Source organism: Tasmannia lanceolata, unplaced genomic scaffold, assembly GCF_043159265.1.
Source record: "Tasmannia lanceolata isolate RefF3 unplaced genomic scaffold, GAP_Taslan_0.1 ptg000007l, whole genome shotgun sequence".
Classification (NCBI taxonomy): Eukaryota; Viridiplantae; Streptophyta; class Magnoliopsida; order Canellales; family Winteraceae; genus Tasmannia; species Tasmannia lanceolata.
Genome location: NW_027518684.1, coordinates 10,598,036 through 10,614,600, shown reverse-complemented (window position 1 = coordinate 10,614,600; position 16,565 = coordinate 10,598,036). Strand labels below are relative to the sequence as shown.

The 16,565-nt window shown below is 38.0% G+C and overlaps 1 protein-coding gene across 1 annotated transcript; it reads right to left on the bottom strand.

Moving 5' to 3' along the window:
- Window positions 1-2,614: 2,614 nt before the first annotated feature.
- LOC143881845 (uncharacterized) lies at window positions 2,615-10,686 on the bottom strand. The gene is made up of 5 exons (XM_077385151.1): window positions 10,513-10,686; window positions 8,692-8,945; window positions 8,378-8,589; window positions 6,222-6,486; window positions 2,615-3,101 (listed from the first exon to the last, which is right to left on the bottom strand). The coding sequence occupies exons 1-5, from the start codon at window positions 10,601-10,603 to the stop codon at window positions 2,805-2,807; spliced, it is 1,119 nt and encodes a 372-aa protein (XP_077241266.1). The 5' UTR covers window positions 10,604-10,686; the 3' UTR covers window positions 2,615-2,804.
- Window positions 10,687-16,565: the final 5,879 nt, after the last annotated feature.

Sequence of the window (16,565 nt, the reverse complement as noted above, 5' to 3'; positions counted from 1 at the left end):
AATTTCACTTCAACCCAGTTTTATCTCGATTGGCCTACAAAAAACCATTCCAGTTTGATTGGTAATTTTTTATACATGACATTGACGCCTGGGTTGAATCAAGAGTTTTGTACTATTCATTTTTATAGAGTTTAGAATATCCAAAGACTGTGTATTCATACAATCTTTGCCCAATTAGAAACAGACCAGTGTGCTTCATTTTAGCACGACATCATTGTAATACAATGCACGGCATTGACTATGCCATATCTGTCTATTCTGTATGTCTCACATTACTGAGACATCAATTCCTATTAAATTATGTTTGCACTATGAGAATTGAGAAATGATTTCAGCACAAACATACTCACTTGCTTGTCTTTTAGTATTTAAAGAGCTGTAAAAAGGTTATTACGGTTCCCAAAAAGCACTTTCAAGCCAATAAAATTCTACAACACAAGCAAGGTGAACACATGTATTAAAACTTGGTTGTGCTGAAACCATTTCCCTTGAAATATATATTCCAAAAAATAGAATAGGGAAAAAGGAGCCGTGCTCGAGCTTTGTGGAATTTTGGCGAGCCGAACACGAGCACGAGCCCAAAAAAAACAAGCTAGTCACGAGCTGAGCTGAACACGACCCGAGCCGAGCACGAACAACCCAATGTTCAGCTCAGCTCGGCTCGTTTGCAGCCCTATTGACAGGAGAACATAATTCGGTTCTAAAAAAGCAAAAAAATGATCTTAGAAATGAGTTGAAAATGTGATTCAGATTCTAAAAGAATTCTAAAGGATGGGAATTGATTATGATTTCCACAATTAGAATAGGGAAAAAGGATGGGAATTGATTCTGATTTCCACAATTAGAATAGGGAAATGTTATCAACACTACTGTATTTTGATGAGGGCACTCCTCACTTTATTAAAAGTACGGTATGGCCCGCACCATAGAATGATCCAAACCTCCCATTAGATGGGCCACATCCTAAATAGGTTGTGCCCCAAAAATCATTTCCATAGGTTGATCTTAACCCTCCAATCTTAATGTTAGAGGGTTGATCCTAACCCTCTACATATCGGAGGGTTAGGATCAACCTATGGAAATAAATTTTGGGGCAAAACCTATTTAGGCTGTGGCCCATCTAATGGACGGTTTGGATCATCCTATGGTGCGGGCCATACTGTACTTTTAATAAAGTGAGGAGTGCCCTCATCAAATTACAGTAGTATTGATAACATTTCCCTCATGACAGAAATTGAAATTTCTTTTTCCTTTTTTTCCATCTATATATACTATTTTAAAATCTTTACTTACATATGCATTTAATTTTTGGGTCCAAGGTTTTCTTCTCTGGGCCATGTGGGTTTGCCATGGAACGGAAGTGTCACATGAAGTAAACCACATCCAGAAATTCATTGTGCTTAGAAAAATAGAAAATTGAGTAAGTAATTTGTTTTGTAACAAAAAGTAGGACCTACCTTGTTTGAGATTCCAACTTCCAAACCTTTCATTTGTTGTACCTCAACGTAAATAGATTGTGCTCCAAAAATTATCTCCATAAGATAATCATAACCGTCCGATCTATTGAGGTTTATATATTGTTCTGTTCCCAATGGATCGGAGGGTTAGGATCTTTCTATGGAGATGATTTGGATCTCGAACAAGGTGGGCTATACTATATTTTAAAAAAAAGGAAGTGATATATTCATCCACCCTTTTTCATACCCGGGCAACCCCCATTTAGTGTATTTATGACTAAATTTTTATGCCAAAAGGGATGGCCCGGGGAACGAAAGGGGGCAAATATATCATTTCCCTTGGAATATGCTTGCACCGGAGAACAATAGTGCCATGTTACGAGTGTAAGGGAGAACAAAGTAGACTTGAATGGATTCATTCGTGTACAGAGTTACCATACTCATTAATGAGAACAGAGGCCCCCATAAAGAGATCACTAGCGCTAGTCAATAATTTCATGGCAGTGCGTTGGAAGTAGTTGTAGAAGATCCTCTCTATTAACGCCTCACCTTGTGTAGCTTCACTTTCCTCAACTGAGAAAAGTGTATTTTAAGCCGGGGTGTAGCTAAGTTAGCTACACGAGTGTGTAGCTACACTTTTCTCAATTAGTAGACATAAATCAAGGCAAATATAAAGGGTATTTTCATACATCAGCACCCTCCACTCGGATCTAAGCCGCTCTGGGTCACGATCAGAAATAATTCCGGACCTTAGGATCCATTGGACACGGGTCGGTCCCAACTGTTGTGCCCAAATTATGTCCATTAACCTATGGACCCTGTGGATCCACTTCATCTGTCTGGGTCCGTTGACCCCCCAAATTACTGGCCACTTTGGGCTAGAGATGCAATGTGTTGCAGTAGTACTCAATGGGAAGGCAAATACGGGTCAATAAAAGAGGGGAAATGCATGAGGGCCCACATAATTCAACTGGCGTGGAGCATTTGGAGATTATGAAAAGCTATAACACCTATGAACCCATCATTCCATACCTCTCTGGAGAAAGAAATATGTTCAATTCTTATGACTCATGAAAAGCATGCAAAGATAATATATCAAAACCATCTCATCTCCCCCAGGCATTTTGGCCCAGAGAACATAATCTGAGAATCTCAACAATCAAAATTCATATTGTCCATTTTTATTTAAATTCTATCATCATTAAAAATTATTATGTGAAGTTACACTAGCTGAAAGAAAGTTCAAAGCAAAACCAAAAAATAAGAGGCCCCAAAAGGAAGAAAAAACTAAAATGATGAACAGAAAACAAAAACTTTAACTGACCTCACCTAATTATCTTCATAGAGCTACTGCTCTCCAAGTAAAAGTGCCTTAACTATAGCATCACTAAAACCATCTGCCACTGGGACCAGGTGACCAACACCAGGAAGCTCATGGTAATGAATCCAAGGGAGCTTTTGGGCAATGTAACTCTGCAGGGTAACCGGCACTACCCAATCCTGATAACCATGCCATAGGTGGACAGAACCTTCATTATTAGGAAATGGGTTCTCAAGATCCATTGGATCAAACTCCCATTTCCCAAAACCAATAATCATGTCTAGATGAAGGCTCACAAAATCACCTTGCTGTCTTACCTGTGCCTGAGAATGTGAAAACCAAGTGATGAGTATCACAACCTAAGTGAAAGTCATAAATAATTTAGTTTGAAGGCTGAGGTATGGGTGTGGGCTGGATGTGCTTGGGAACTGCCAACACTTTTTTCTAGCGTGCCAATTGGATAACAGCAAGCATTATTTCATAAATAACTTCACGGTTTCGAGCTTTCTTAAAGGTAGACAATCATTGCCAAAACCATAAAAGAGAGTGAAACCAGATGACAAAGTATCACATACACAGCAACATTATGATTCAAATAATTGGTTCACATTGTGCTAGCAGTTGTTCTATGAAAATGTTTTACATTAATAATTGAGGGAAGAATGTTTACTCATAAGGAAAGTGAGGAATACCTGGAATTTCTTATATAAATAGTATAGCTTATGTAACTTGGACATATACAAGTTAGTGACAACTGTCAAGAAACACATGATAAGCGCCCTCTGTGTCAAATAGGTATATGCTAATGTTATATTCTATAGGGAGCTGATATGGGCCCACTGATTGTGATGAGAATGACTGGTGCATCCAAGGAGAATGAGAAATAACAAATAAGTAATAACAAACAAGAGAATTCATCAAAAAAAAGAAAAAAGCAAGCGAATGGAGCTGTTTTTTTAAAATGAAATCATCCATGACAAGCTGCAAGCAACTTATAAGAACTTTGTCCATAACACCTATAGTGAAGATAGCCTTGCATTTTATTTCCGGCTCTTGGGTTTTCCATTCTGGGTCATGTGGGTTTGTCATCGGTTGGAAATTGTTGTGTGAAGTAAACATAAAACACAAACTTAAAATGATAGTCCCCACTCAAAGTTGCAATGGCATAAGTGGGTGGTTCCCACCATATTAAGTCAATAATAAAAAAAAAAAAACGAATTTAAAGAGGAAACCACGTGAATAAAATAAAAACATAAACCCCCACTAAATAAAAGAACTTTTTTATGGTAAGAAATATAAATAAGACTAGTCCTTCAAAGGTGTTATAACTGGTCCTGCATAAAAGTCTATTATTTCTATGTGTAATAAGTTGGCCGACTCGCAATTGTGTCCCCAGTTGTCAACTTGGCAAATATTGTGAACTTTCTTTTGCTTAAGGGTGTTCTTTATTCAGTTATACCCGAAATAACCGACCGAACCGAATTCGTTCGGGTTCGGTTTTCGTAAAAATAATAATTTGGCTTTACCAAACAACCGAACGAGAGATAAAAACAAGTGGGTGTGAATTATCCTATAGGGGGGTGTGAATTATCATTTCCCTTTTTATATGTGCGGGGCCTGTATACACGTCATGCTCCAATCAATGCTTCAATCCATTGTCTTAGTCTATTGAACTAGGGGTGTTCATTATTCGGTTTTAACCGAAATCATTATTCGGTTTCGGTTATTTCGGTTTTTACAGAATTTGGTTTTGGTTTCTGAAAATAGGTAACCGAAATATGTTTGGTTAGTTCGTTCAGTTTGTACGGTTCGGTTATAACCGAATGAACACCCTACTTTTGCTTCATCTAATAATATAAAGATCGCATTTCCTTTTTAACTTGTGCATTCTGATATATAGGGTCTTGCATCTGTTTTTTCTAAATCTTGTTCATGTTGTTATCTTTGTCGATGATTATTCTAGGTATACATAGATTTATTTTATTCACAATAAATTAGATGTGATGGATGGGGTTAAGACACATCTAGGTTACTGTAACAATTTTGCCATGAGCAGGGTATTCATCAGCAGATTCCCTGTCTGCATACTCCAGCTCAAAATGGGTTAGCAGAATAGAAAAATCACCATTCCACTACGGTGCTACAAAACACTTGTGAACTGAATGTCATCATCATGGCATATACTATAGAGCACTGACTAATAGGTCTATCGAGGTGTCTAGGTACTCCGACATTGATTGGGCAAGAGACCCAAACATGCGCAGGTCCGTGATAGGATGTGTGTCTTTCTAAGTTGATTTCTAATCTCACGGAACAACAAGGAGAAGAATGTGGCTAGATCAAGGGCAGAAGCTCATTTATTGGGTCATCGGTTGAGTTGGTGTGACTAAGACATCTATTCCAGAAGATTCATATGAGGTCATAACTCCTACCCTAGACCGTGACAATCATAATGCCATTAAATTGTCACAAAATCTCCTTTTCCATGCTAGAACTAAGCATGTTGAAATTGTCTACAATTTTGTTCATGAGAAGTAGATGGTGACCTTTTTTTTTTGAATGGTAAGTAGATGATGACACTTATCCTTGTCATGTTACAAGTCAAGAGCAAGTTGCTGACATTTTCACTAAAGGACTCATGGCCGAACATCGCCACCACTTGGTAGCAAGCTGAACACGTCATAGCAAGACACATGTCAGCTTGAGGCGGAGTGTTAGAAGTTGCTCATACATGTAAGGGCATTTTGTGTAAATTATTGAGTAATCAAATAGAGTAGAAATAGATAGCAAGGAGAGAAATCTTATGGAATAAAAAACTCAATTCATTCATCAAGACAAGCCATATACATGTCACAATGAAGAACAATTCAAGCATGAAACATATTCTCCAGCCAAGCACTCTTCTTTAAAGGAAGTTTGTCAACTATATTAGTACTCATAATTATTCATTTATGTTATTAGTTGCTAGCTATGATTTAGCCGACACTTTGAATTTGCTGACACGCGTATCGTGTCCGACACGACACCCATGTCCACACCTGTCGACACTCCTTTAGACAATTTTAAATGCACAGCTATAAGTGTCAGTAACTTTATATGTATGTATGTGTATGAGTGTCACTATTTCTAGCTTTTTAGGGGTTGCCATGTCAGATACCTTGTATCTGTGCCGTGTGGAAATTCAGCACATGAATCTGTGTCCCCAAATAATGATTACATGTACTTTCCATTTTAACCGTGTCTCCGTTTCTAATTTTTGGGAGTTTGCCGTGTCCGACACTCCTTGTCCGTGTCGACACGCGACACTCGTGTCCGTGTCGACACGCGACACTCGTGTCCGTGTCCACAAATCAGAGGTTGCTAGCTTATTATTTTGCTTCCGCATTATAACATCTTCAACTTAATGAGAGAAAAATATGTGGGTCTTTGGGGAAACCAGATACCTCATAGTGTCTTCTTCCCATAAGCTGGCGAAACAGCTCCCTATCTTGGGGAGAAAAAAGCTCAGGGTTATGAGCTATGACTGAAGAAGACGGAAACCACTTTTGAGTATTCCACCAGTATGTTAGCCAAGGAGCGTAGTGAGCAACTCGAACTGCCCATTGGTCAGCAACAGGTTGCCGGTTGTATCCTTCTCTAGATAAATTGGCAGGAAAACCTGGCCACCAGTAGTTGATGACTGGGGCTATCAGTGCTGCTCCTGCAAGCCTGTCAGTATTAAAATTCCCGATATGAGATGAGACAAAATAAAAGAAACCCTAAAAGGAGGATGTTGATACAACAATAGACCTTTCATATGTGAACAACAAACTTGACATATCCATAAAGACTAAATAACATGCATTTCTTATGGATGAACATGATAGTCTTGAAATTGGCACAGATACTTGTGTTGTTTTTACGGGATATACCATTTAAAGAAGGGGTATGATGCAATCTCATGTTAAAAAATGAACTTTCAGCACTTGTTATCTCGTTAAATGAGTCACTTGCCAGAACAAGGAAATCAACGAAAAACACCATTCCAATATTCCGAAGTGTTAGATTTTGATTTTCAAAATCTGATTTTTTGGTCAAAAGAAAGCGTTTGAAAAATGTTTTCTATGTGTGTTTTGGAAAAGGAAAAACTTTTCTTTGGAAAGATTTGCTTTTTGCAAAAGAAAGAGAAGAGTGCAAAAATAGTGTGAAAAAGATAGTCCCGTACCGACTCATAAGAAAAGAAAAATTGGGCTTATAAAGCTTTACCTTTTTTTGTTGCACCGTTCGCACACGCGCACGTGCGCGGCGTGGGCAATGGGCAATGGGCTATAGGGCACTTCATTGGAGCCTTTCATTTTTTCCGATTTGATCCGGACCGTTGGATCAAGATCGACTTGGATCGGTCAAGTGGGTAGACCAAATGGTTCGGTCAGGTTGGGCTTGAGTTCGGGCCCAACGGTTGGCCGAGCAGGCCTAGGGGCTCCAATGGATAGTGCGTAAGCGGGTGCGATCCGAACCGTCGGATCGTGGTGTAACAGCTAGTGGATGATGACCATTGGATTGTGTCTCTTCTACACAACGGTCAAGTTCCTAAAGGGTGCAATCTGCACCGTGGATGGGAGATCTAGCGGTTACAGAGTTGGAATGGTTTTTACATAAGCCAACGGTCACTCCAAGATTGATCTGAATCGTAGAGTCGTTATTAGACACGATCTAACGGTCAGAATTCAAACCCGCTGAAAGGGTGTTTTCCAAAGGGAAAAGTTACCAGAAGCTGTATAAAAATAGTAGAAAATTCTCATTCTAAACAGAATTCGGATTTCTACTTTGGCATACCGAAAATTACTATTTCCAGCACAATTCTCTCTTTAATCCCCTGCAAAGTTACTGTTTTACTGTTTTTAGAAATCATTTCAAGTATTCTGTTTTCTGCAGAAACAGAACTCTTGTGTCTCAAATACTTGCAAAATTCAAAGGTGATTCAGGGCTTGATTCCGTTCAGTGCAGAACGTCGTCAAGCAATCGGTTTGGAACCGGGCTTCATTGTATCTTGGAGGCGAGTTCGTGGTCCCCTTTGCACACTACTGGTGGGGGCGAATATCGTCTTAAGGAGAGCGTTTACGCGCCTTGAAGCATCTTCTCATTTCATTCTCAACCACTACACAGATCATCTCCAACACGAAGTACCTTATTCTTTCATAAAATGGAAATGTTACGACTACTACTATAAACCAAACATTAGTGATTTTTCTGTAATTATTGATTTAATCGGAGGAGCTTCTCAAAGTGGGTTCTGCCAATTCTGAAAATCAAGATACTTATGCCACACTCTCTCTCTCTCTCTCTCTCACACACACACACACACAGATGCAAGGGCAGGTCATACCAGTTATACTATAACTGATGCCTAGGACTGTTCTAATGAACTCACACACACGGACACACCACAAGCACGCACACACACACACAGAGAAAACTAACAAACAAAAGAAAAAAAAAATCCTTACATTTTCATATTTCTATCTCAAAATTACTAAAGCACAAGGTCAAATTTGGAGTACTTGAGAAGCTTAACAGAAATGGGAATGTAGGAAAGAAAAGAAAATCAGCTACATCATACCGGTCAGGGATATATTTGAGGCAGGTCCAAACAACCTGTCCGCCCATAGAATTCCCAATGACATAGAATTTTGGGCCAAGCTCTAATTGGTCAGCAAGGTCCTCAATATCCGAAGCTGTGCTTCTCAAAGTCCTTTTCAAATTTGGATCACTCTCTCCATACCCTGCTCTGTCAAACGACACCAAATAGATTCCTAATTCCTCGACCACTTCCTGAAATCCACCACACAATTAGCCAACACCCTCCAGTCGGCGAGTGAGAAATAAAAACACAAAGAGAATGAATAAAAGTGATTACAATAAAACAGCCAATACCGGAGATAATAGTAATGTTTCATGTCTGCAAGAGGCAAAACCATGAACATAAACAATCATATACTTGGCTTTTTCTTTTGGGACACCATGTTCTTTGTAGGCCAGATGCCTTCCATCCCTGAGCTTGATTCTAGGTGATGTAACAGGAAGGCCATTTGGAGATCCACAAATCTTAGGAGGGGGAGGTTGAATGGACTGGTATGCCCATGCTAGTAAACCCATCAACAAAACCACTGATACTTTTCTAAGCATCCCTGAAATGTCAAATTTACATCATATCCATCTCCTTAAAATGGGGAAACATAAATACAGCTAACACAGAACTAAGGTTACATGTTAGATAATCTGTGCACTTACCTACCATGACTAATACTCATATAATTGCAACAAAATAATTCCCACAAGGTAAAGCAAATGGTGGATAGAAAACGAGTAAACGACAAAGAATACGAAAGTAAGGCTGCACAGGTTTTACATGGCTGAATATTTTTGAAGACAGGTTTTACATGGCTGAATCTGTTTGAAGTTCACATCAAGTTCATCTCCAGAAAAAGCTTCTAATAAATACAAATAATGGAACTTTTTAGAAAAACTAGGACTACTCTTATGTGAGTAAATCTAAAATCATTATCATGGCTAAAAATAAGTGAAGTTCATATCAAAATTACTAAGTAAAAAAAGCTATAAAGGATAGATGAGAAACATGAAATTGGGGGGTTGATTAGTCTGACAAACTACGAAGTTGGATCCAAATCATTCATTTTGTAGCATGTTGAAACTACATTGCTGAAAATATTTCAGACTTACATCACAATCGACTCTAGGAAAGGCTAACAAAAAAGAAAAAGAAGAAGAGAAGCAACAAAGGTTTGCTCATATGAAACTAAGGCCGAAAATATGTGAAAAACAATAAAAACAAGAATCAAACTCATAAGTTTTTTCGAACACATAAGTGAAGGATAAATCAAAATCAATCCCAAAAAAAGGTTAAAACAAAGCATATATGTAAGGAGAAACAAAAAAATGAGAGCTAGGTTGCAAGAATGAAAAAAAAAATCTTGAATGGTTATAGCAGCAATGTACAGAAACTAATTACAATGAAAGAAATGAAATGCAAAAAATGCATAGAAAGATAAAAAATCATTTAGGCCCTGTTTGGATTGCAGGATATTTTTGGAAAAGTATGGAAAGGAAAAATATTTCTAAATTTTCTTATTATTTTACACATAAAAAAATATAACTTGAACCATTTTTTCTTTTTAAATTTTATTCAAGGGACCTTCAATTTATGATAATATTCCTCTAAATTAACCATAATCATATCATTTCCCTCTAAATTCAGGATAAAAAAATTCCCAAGAAAATTTTCGGCCAATTTTTTTTTTTTTTTTGCAATCCAAACAGGGCCTTAGGTTTCCCAACATGATCAAAATTTATCAGATTTACATATAAAATAACTCTAAACTATGGCTTGAAAATGTCTAACAGTAGAAGTCAACAATGACAATTCATTTCTATAACCCATAATTTTTTTTTTAAAAATTTTTACTTAAAAGGGACCTTCAATTTATGACAATATTCCTCTAAATTAACCATAATCATATCATTTCCCTCTAAATTCAGGAAAGAAAAAATAAAATTCAGCCAATTTTTTTGTCTTGCAATCCAAACAGGGCCTTAGGTTTCTTAACTGGGAGAAATTTATCTAATTTACATAAAAAATAACTCTAAACTATGGCTTGAAAATGTCTAAGACTAGAAGTCAACAATGACCATTCATATTTCTATAACCCATAACATAAAAGGAGAAATATGACCCACCTGAAGAAAAAGAGAAAGAGCTGTTCTGCTTAGCTTTTCTTGTGTGAGCCCTAGCTGATGAAGCTGAGATCTTTCTATTTACTCCTGCCATGATTGCAGAACTTTTTGCGGGTGTTGTAGAGAAAACCCACAAAGGGAAATGTAAACAGACCAGAGAGAGATAGAGAGACAGATGTTAAGTTTAGATCATCCAATCAGGTGGACCCAGTTAGAAATTTTCAGTCCCTGTATTTCTGTACTGTCACGTTCTAGATTTTCACTCTGTTTGGCCCCTATATAGATAGGAATATGATCTTCTGAGGGGGAAAAAAGATAAAGGGATTAAAAAATTTCGCCTGTCATAAAAAAACGTTTGTCACGATTCATTCTAGAGTTTACTATCTGACGTGAACAAACTTGTTATAGATTACATGAATCGTGGAGCTCGAACCTATTACATTTTATAATGCATTTACCTAATCAATCCCCCAAAGCCCGAGACTGTCCACCTAATCCTTTGTAACATTCCACCGCATTTCTGCATCCCATGTGCACGTATGGCATATTCAGTGGCTTTTTTTTTACTATGATGGCTTTCACTCTGGTTTTTTTAAGAGGTAACCTTTTCTAAGTAATCCTCTCTACAGATGGTCTCTTTCTTGACTTGAATACCAAGTATTAGACACACCAAAAGCACTAGCATTGATAGAAAGCAGTTGAGCAAGAGGACGGTGAAGGAGAGGGCCCAGAAGTAGGAGGAATCAAATGTATTGCTCTTCGAAGGTGAACTAGAGGCTTCCAAAGATCCCAACATGCTCCCATCAAGCTAGCTGATTATGTAACTCGAGAGCATCGAGCACTTCTAACTCTTTAGTTTAATATTTAGTCTTTATCTAACCCGAGTTTTTGGAGCTCCCTCTCTCATATTTTCCGAGTTGGGAATTTCGCCCTGTACCCATAAATGTAAGATCTTTATCTTTGTCTAATAAACCGGTACAGGTCACCGCCAAAACCCAGCTTACTCATACAAAAAAAAGCATTGATGGAAAGCATTACGATATGCTCTTTTACCATAGTTCCAAAACTCCCACGCGTCATCGTTGACTTGCCCGAGTCGACTTACTTTAATCTTGGCCTTGTTTTTGAGTCCGCATTTTACCCTACAAAGTCAATCAAAACTCCTTTCGCTATAAGTATTTGAATGTGTTAATCGATTGCTCAGCCGTGCCGTGCTGAATCCACTAGGATCCTGTCTCATACCAAGCCAGGTCCCACCTAGTCCCACACCTAGGCAGGCCCCCACTTAGGACTATAATGAAGAACAACCCTGTTTTGCATTTTTTTCCTCAAGAAGAGGACCATCTGAACTCAATGCCTCTTCCGCTGACTGCACGTCTCTCTCATTCTTTTTGTTGCTGCGTGAGACAGGTTTTTCGAGCTATATTATGCCCCTTTTGGATTGCAAGAAAAGCACCTCTAATGGAAAAAAAATTCTTAGGATTTTTTTTTTCTTTTCACAGTTTAGAGAGAAATAATATGATTATGGTTAATTAGAAGGATATCATCATAAATTGAGGTTCCCTCTAAGTAAAAAATTGAATAGGATTGGTTTAATTCATCATTTATATGTGTACATAAAGTAGGTAATTTTGCAAATATTTTCCCTTTTCAAACTTTTCTAGAAAATTCCTGCAATCGAAACAGGTTTGTTCATATCCTCTTTCTTTATTGGTTTCTTTCTTCCTCCCTCTTCACTCTGTATTGTAACATTTATTAATGTTGAAACATGGCATAAATCTGATAATTTTCAAAACCCACTTTTATTTTGATTGGCTCACAAAATCATTTCAGTTTGATTGATAATTTTTTATGCGTACCATTGACGTCCAATGTTGAATCAAGACTTTTTTTACAATATGTATTCATACAATCATTGCCCAATTAGACTAAACCCGGTGTGCTTCATTTGAGCACAACATCATGTTAATGCAATGCATGGCATTGACTATGCCATATAAGGGCCGACCTTTGATTTGCCCGATCCGTCTATTCTATATGTCGCACGCTACTGAGACATAAATTCCTATTTACAAAATGTTTGGCATGCATATTCTACAAATTAGCATTCTAGAATTAATTTTTTTCGATGATGGGAGCAAGGTTTAAAATTTCGGTTTTGGTAACCGTTTCGGACCCCACCAAAAACCGAAATTTCGGTTCGAAATTTGGTAAATGGCGAAAAATTGAATTTCGGAATTTTTCAGTTTCGGTCCCGACCGGTATCCAAAATTTCGGATTTCGGTCGAAATTTTAAACCATGGATGGGAGAACATGATTTGTTTCTTAAAAATTGAAAAAAAAAAAAGTGATCTTGGAAATGAGTTAAAAAATGTTGCGACCTTTGTTTAAAGTTCCAAACCATTCATTTGTTGGACGTCAATGTAAATAGATTGTGCCTTAAAAATCATCTCCGTAGGATGATCATAACTGTCCGATCTATTTAGGTTTATACATGATGTTGTTCCCAATGGATGATTTAGATCTTTGAACAAGGTGGGCTCTACCATATTTTAAAAAGGGAAATGATAAATGCACCCCTTTTCTTTACATGGGACAGCCAGCTGCAGTGCACATGGCAATCAGCCGTTGAATCCTTCCCATGTGAAGTACATCAGCCTCTCTACAATCGTAGATACACTGCAGCTGGCTGTCCCAAGTAAAAAAGGGGGCAGATATATCACTTCCCTTTTCATTCCGGACCACCCTTTAGTGAATTTATGACTCTTTTATATGAAAGGGGGTGGCCCGGGAAAGAAAAGGGTTGAATTTATCATTTCCCTTAAAAAATGATTGCAGCTAAGAGCAGACAAATTGGGCGAATGAATTGCTTATTTGCTTGATCTTCTCACAAAATCACAATTCTCATTTCTAAAAGATTTTATGGCCTCAGATGGATCCATGCTCAATTTTTCGGTAGAAGAAAATTCTTTCTTCAGATGTTCAAATTGGTAGCCTCATAATCTCAACCCCTTCCTAATAGTTTTTGGATGTCAAAACTTTTGACTCACTAAAGAAGAAATTCAGGTGAAAAGGCACATGGGTTATAGATCTTTTAATAATTTTTTAAGGGAAATGATATCTCCACTACCGTATTGATGATTGCACTCCTCACTTTGGTAGGATCAACCTACAGAGGGTTATATTAGAGGGTTGATCCTAACCCTATATAGATCGGATGGTTAGGATCAACCTATTGAAATGATTTTTCAGGCACAACCTATTTAGGATGTGGCCCATCTAATGGACGGTTTGGATCATCCTATGGTGCGGGCCATACCGTACTTTTTAATAAAGTGAGGAGTGCGGTAGTGGTGATATCATTTCCCTTTTTTAAGTGATAAATTTCAAATTCTTTGTTTGATTTTGTCCTTTATGTAGGACAAAATACTGTATTTAGTCCCCGTTTGGATTGCAAGAAAAAACATTTATGAAGGGAAATTTTTCTTCAAAAGTTCTATTCTTTCCAAGATTTAGAATGAAATGATATGAATATGGTCAAAAGTTCTAATCTGATGCAGGTTCAAGTCATTTTTTCATGTGTAACAAAAGTAGGAAATTTTCCCTCTCCATACTTTTTCTGAAAATTCCTGCAATCCAAACACGGTCTCAATGAAAATCTCTAATCCAATATTGGTTGTGCACAAAACATGTATATAGATAAGTTGATTCTCAAGAGATGGAATCTAAAGAAGACTAAGACACGCTTGGAAAGACAATTTTCACACGCACATCTAGTCGTGCTAGATCTCATTTATTTCAGCGAGAGGAATGATAGAATCAAGGGCACTGAAGAGGGACTGTCGTGGCCTGAAATTGAGCATGAAGTTGGTTTTTGCAAGGGCGCCCTTCATTCTATCATTCCTCATTTCAGTGAACATAAAATTTAGGGGAGTGATAAATTGACCCCCATATATGTTAAATCGACCCACTATGTGTCTATCTCTCTCCTTTGGATTAAGATAATTGGGGGTCGATTTAAGATAGACACATAGGGGTCGATTTAAGATATTTGGGGGTTGATTCATCACTGCCCAACATTTATGACACTTTTCACACACGAGCGCACGCGCAGTCATGCAGTCAGTGTCGTGAATCTCATATATTTGAGTGAAACTAAAATTTATGATTGCGAGCATTAGATATTTGCGATCCCGAATAGTCTTAAAGTTGTGTCTAATAATTTTATTTGCATTTTAATCACGTAATCGCTTTGTAATGCATTTAGCATTATGGGTGAGACAGGTGGAACTTCTAGATGAAAAGGAGACAAGTTTGTCTGTTTCTCTTTCGCCCTCGGAACATCCAAATGATACAAAAAACATGGGATTTGCTAAGGTCCGTCGCAAAAGGCTTTTCGTGCTGGTCTGTCACACTTCAGACTAGCCACCTCGTGAATGGAGACAACAGCTGTTGTCTCCATTATGTCTCCATTCACGAGGTGGCTGGTCTGACGTGCAACAGACTCGCTGTGAAAAGCCTTCTGCAATTGACGCTAGCAATTCCCCAAAAACTTTACGGAGGAGAGGGACACAAGTTTGTTTTTCTATCACCTTCTTTGGGAGGTTTTGTCATGTTTTGAATTTTTTCTTTCTTTTAAAGAGAGACTTTCTGCTGATGGGATTCGTTTTCTATACTGAGTTCTCATACTCATTGATGACAACCAGCCCCCACCCAGAGAAAAGTATGGAATGTGGGCTGATGTTTGGAGTAATTACGGATTGTGGGCACCTTTTAAAACAAGAACAAAAAACGGGCTAATCTTCAAAATCGGGTTGGAAAAAGACCCTGATACCCTTCTAACATCAACAGAAACGTCATTCAACTCCTTTTTCATTACCGCATATTAAATTGGCACGCTTCACGAGGCTTACTTTGGTTCATTTGATTGCGTATTTGAACCGAAAGAACCTTGGGTTCGTTTGAAATAACTAGAGACGGATGGATGCTTGACACGTGTTGAAAAACTTTTCGGAACGCTGACAACCCAAGTCAATCATTCTCACTTCTCTTTTGGCTTAGAACAATAACGTTATTGAATACGTCTCTTTTGGCTTTAGGTCCGTTTCTATCTTTTCACCTCTCTTTTGGTCCTCACTTCTGTTTTGGTTTATAACGGTAATGTTATTGAATACGCCTCTTTTGGCTTAAAACGACGACGTTATTGAATATTTTATTATTTCTCACGTCTCTTTTGGCTGAGAACGCCGCCACCGCCGCTGGATTCAGGAAGACGGTGCATGAATATTAAAGGGTACGTCGACGGAAATAGTGTGTAAGCGAAAATAGGGTGTACGCCGGCGGAAATAAAGGGTACGCCGGCGGAAAGCGTAAATAATGGGGTAAGCCGGCGTAAATAATGAGGACCAAAAGAGAAGGGAAAAGATTTTAAGCCAAAAGAGAAATAATGGGTACGCCGGCGTAAATAATGGAGACCAAAAGAGAAAGGAAAAGATTCTAAGCCAAAAGAGATGTATTCAATAATGTTACCGTTCTAAACTAAAAGAGAAGTGAGAAAAGATAACGCTGCTCACTAAAGTATTCAATAATGTTAGCGTTCCTAAAAGTTTAAGTTTTCCAACACGTATCAAGCATCCATCCATCTCTATTTATTTTTGACGGCCAAGATAGAAACGAACCCAAGGTTCTTTCGGTTCAAATACCAATTCAAACGAACCAAAAGAATCCTTGTGAAGCATGCCAATTTAATAGGCAGTATTGAAAAAGGAGGACTCTGTCGATGTTAGAAGGGTACCAGGGTCATTTGACCACCCAATTTTGAAGATTAGCCCGTGTTTCGTTCTTGTTTTAAAAGGTGCTCCTAATCCGTAATTTCCCCAAACATTAGCCCACATTCCGTACTTTTCACGAAGAGATATGCATCTCAGACCCCGAACCACACCGAGAGCGACAATCTTTAATTGTCGGAAGGAGTTGTAGAAGGCATCTCCATATTTAAGACAATCCTTGAAAAATGACAATCCTTTAATATGGTGCACCCGCTTCCACAAAATCAT

Coding starts and splice junctions, on each gene's coding strand:
- LOC143881845 (XM_077385151.1), bottom strand. CDS start 10,603: ATGGCAGGAGTAAATAGAAAGATCTCAGCTTCATCAGCTAGGGCTCAC. Junction 8,590..8,691: donor AAACATTACTATTATCTCCG/GTATTGGCTGTT, acceptor GGTGGATTTCAG/GAAGTGGTCGAGGAATTAGG. Junction 6,487..8,377: donor CTCAAATATATCCCTGACCG/GTATGATGTAGC, acceptor TAATACTGACAG/GCTTGCAGGAGCAGCACTGA.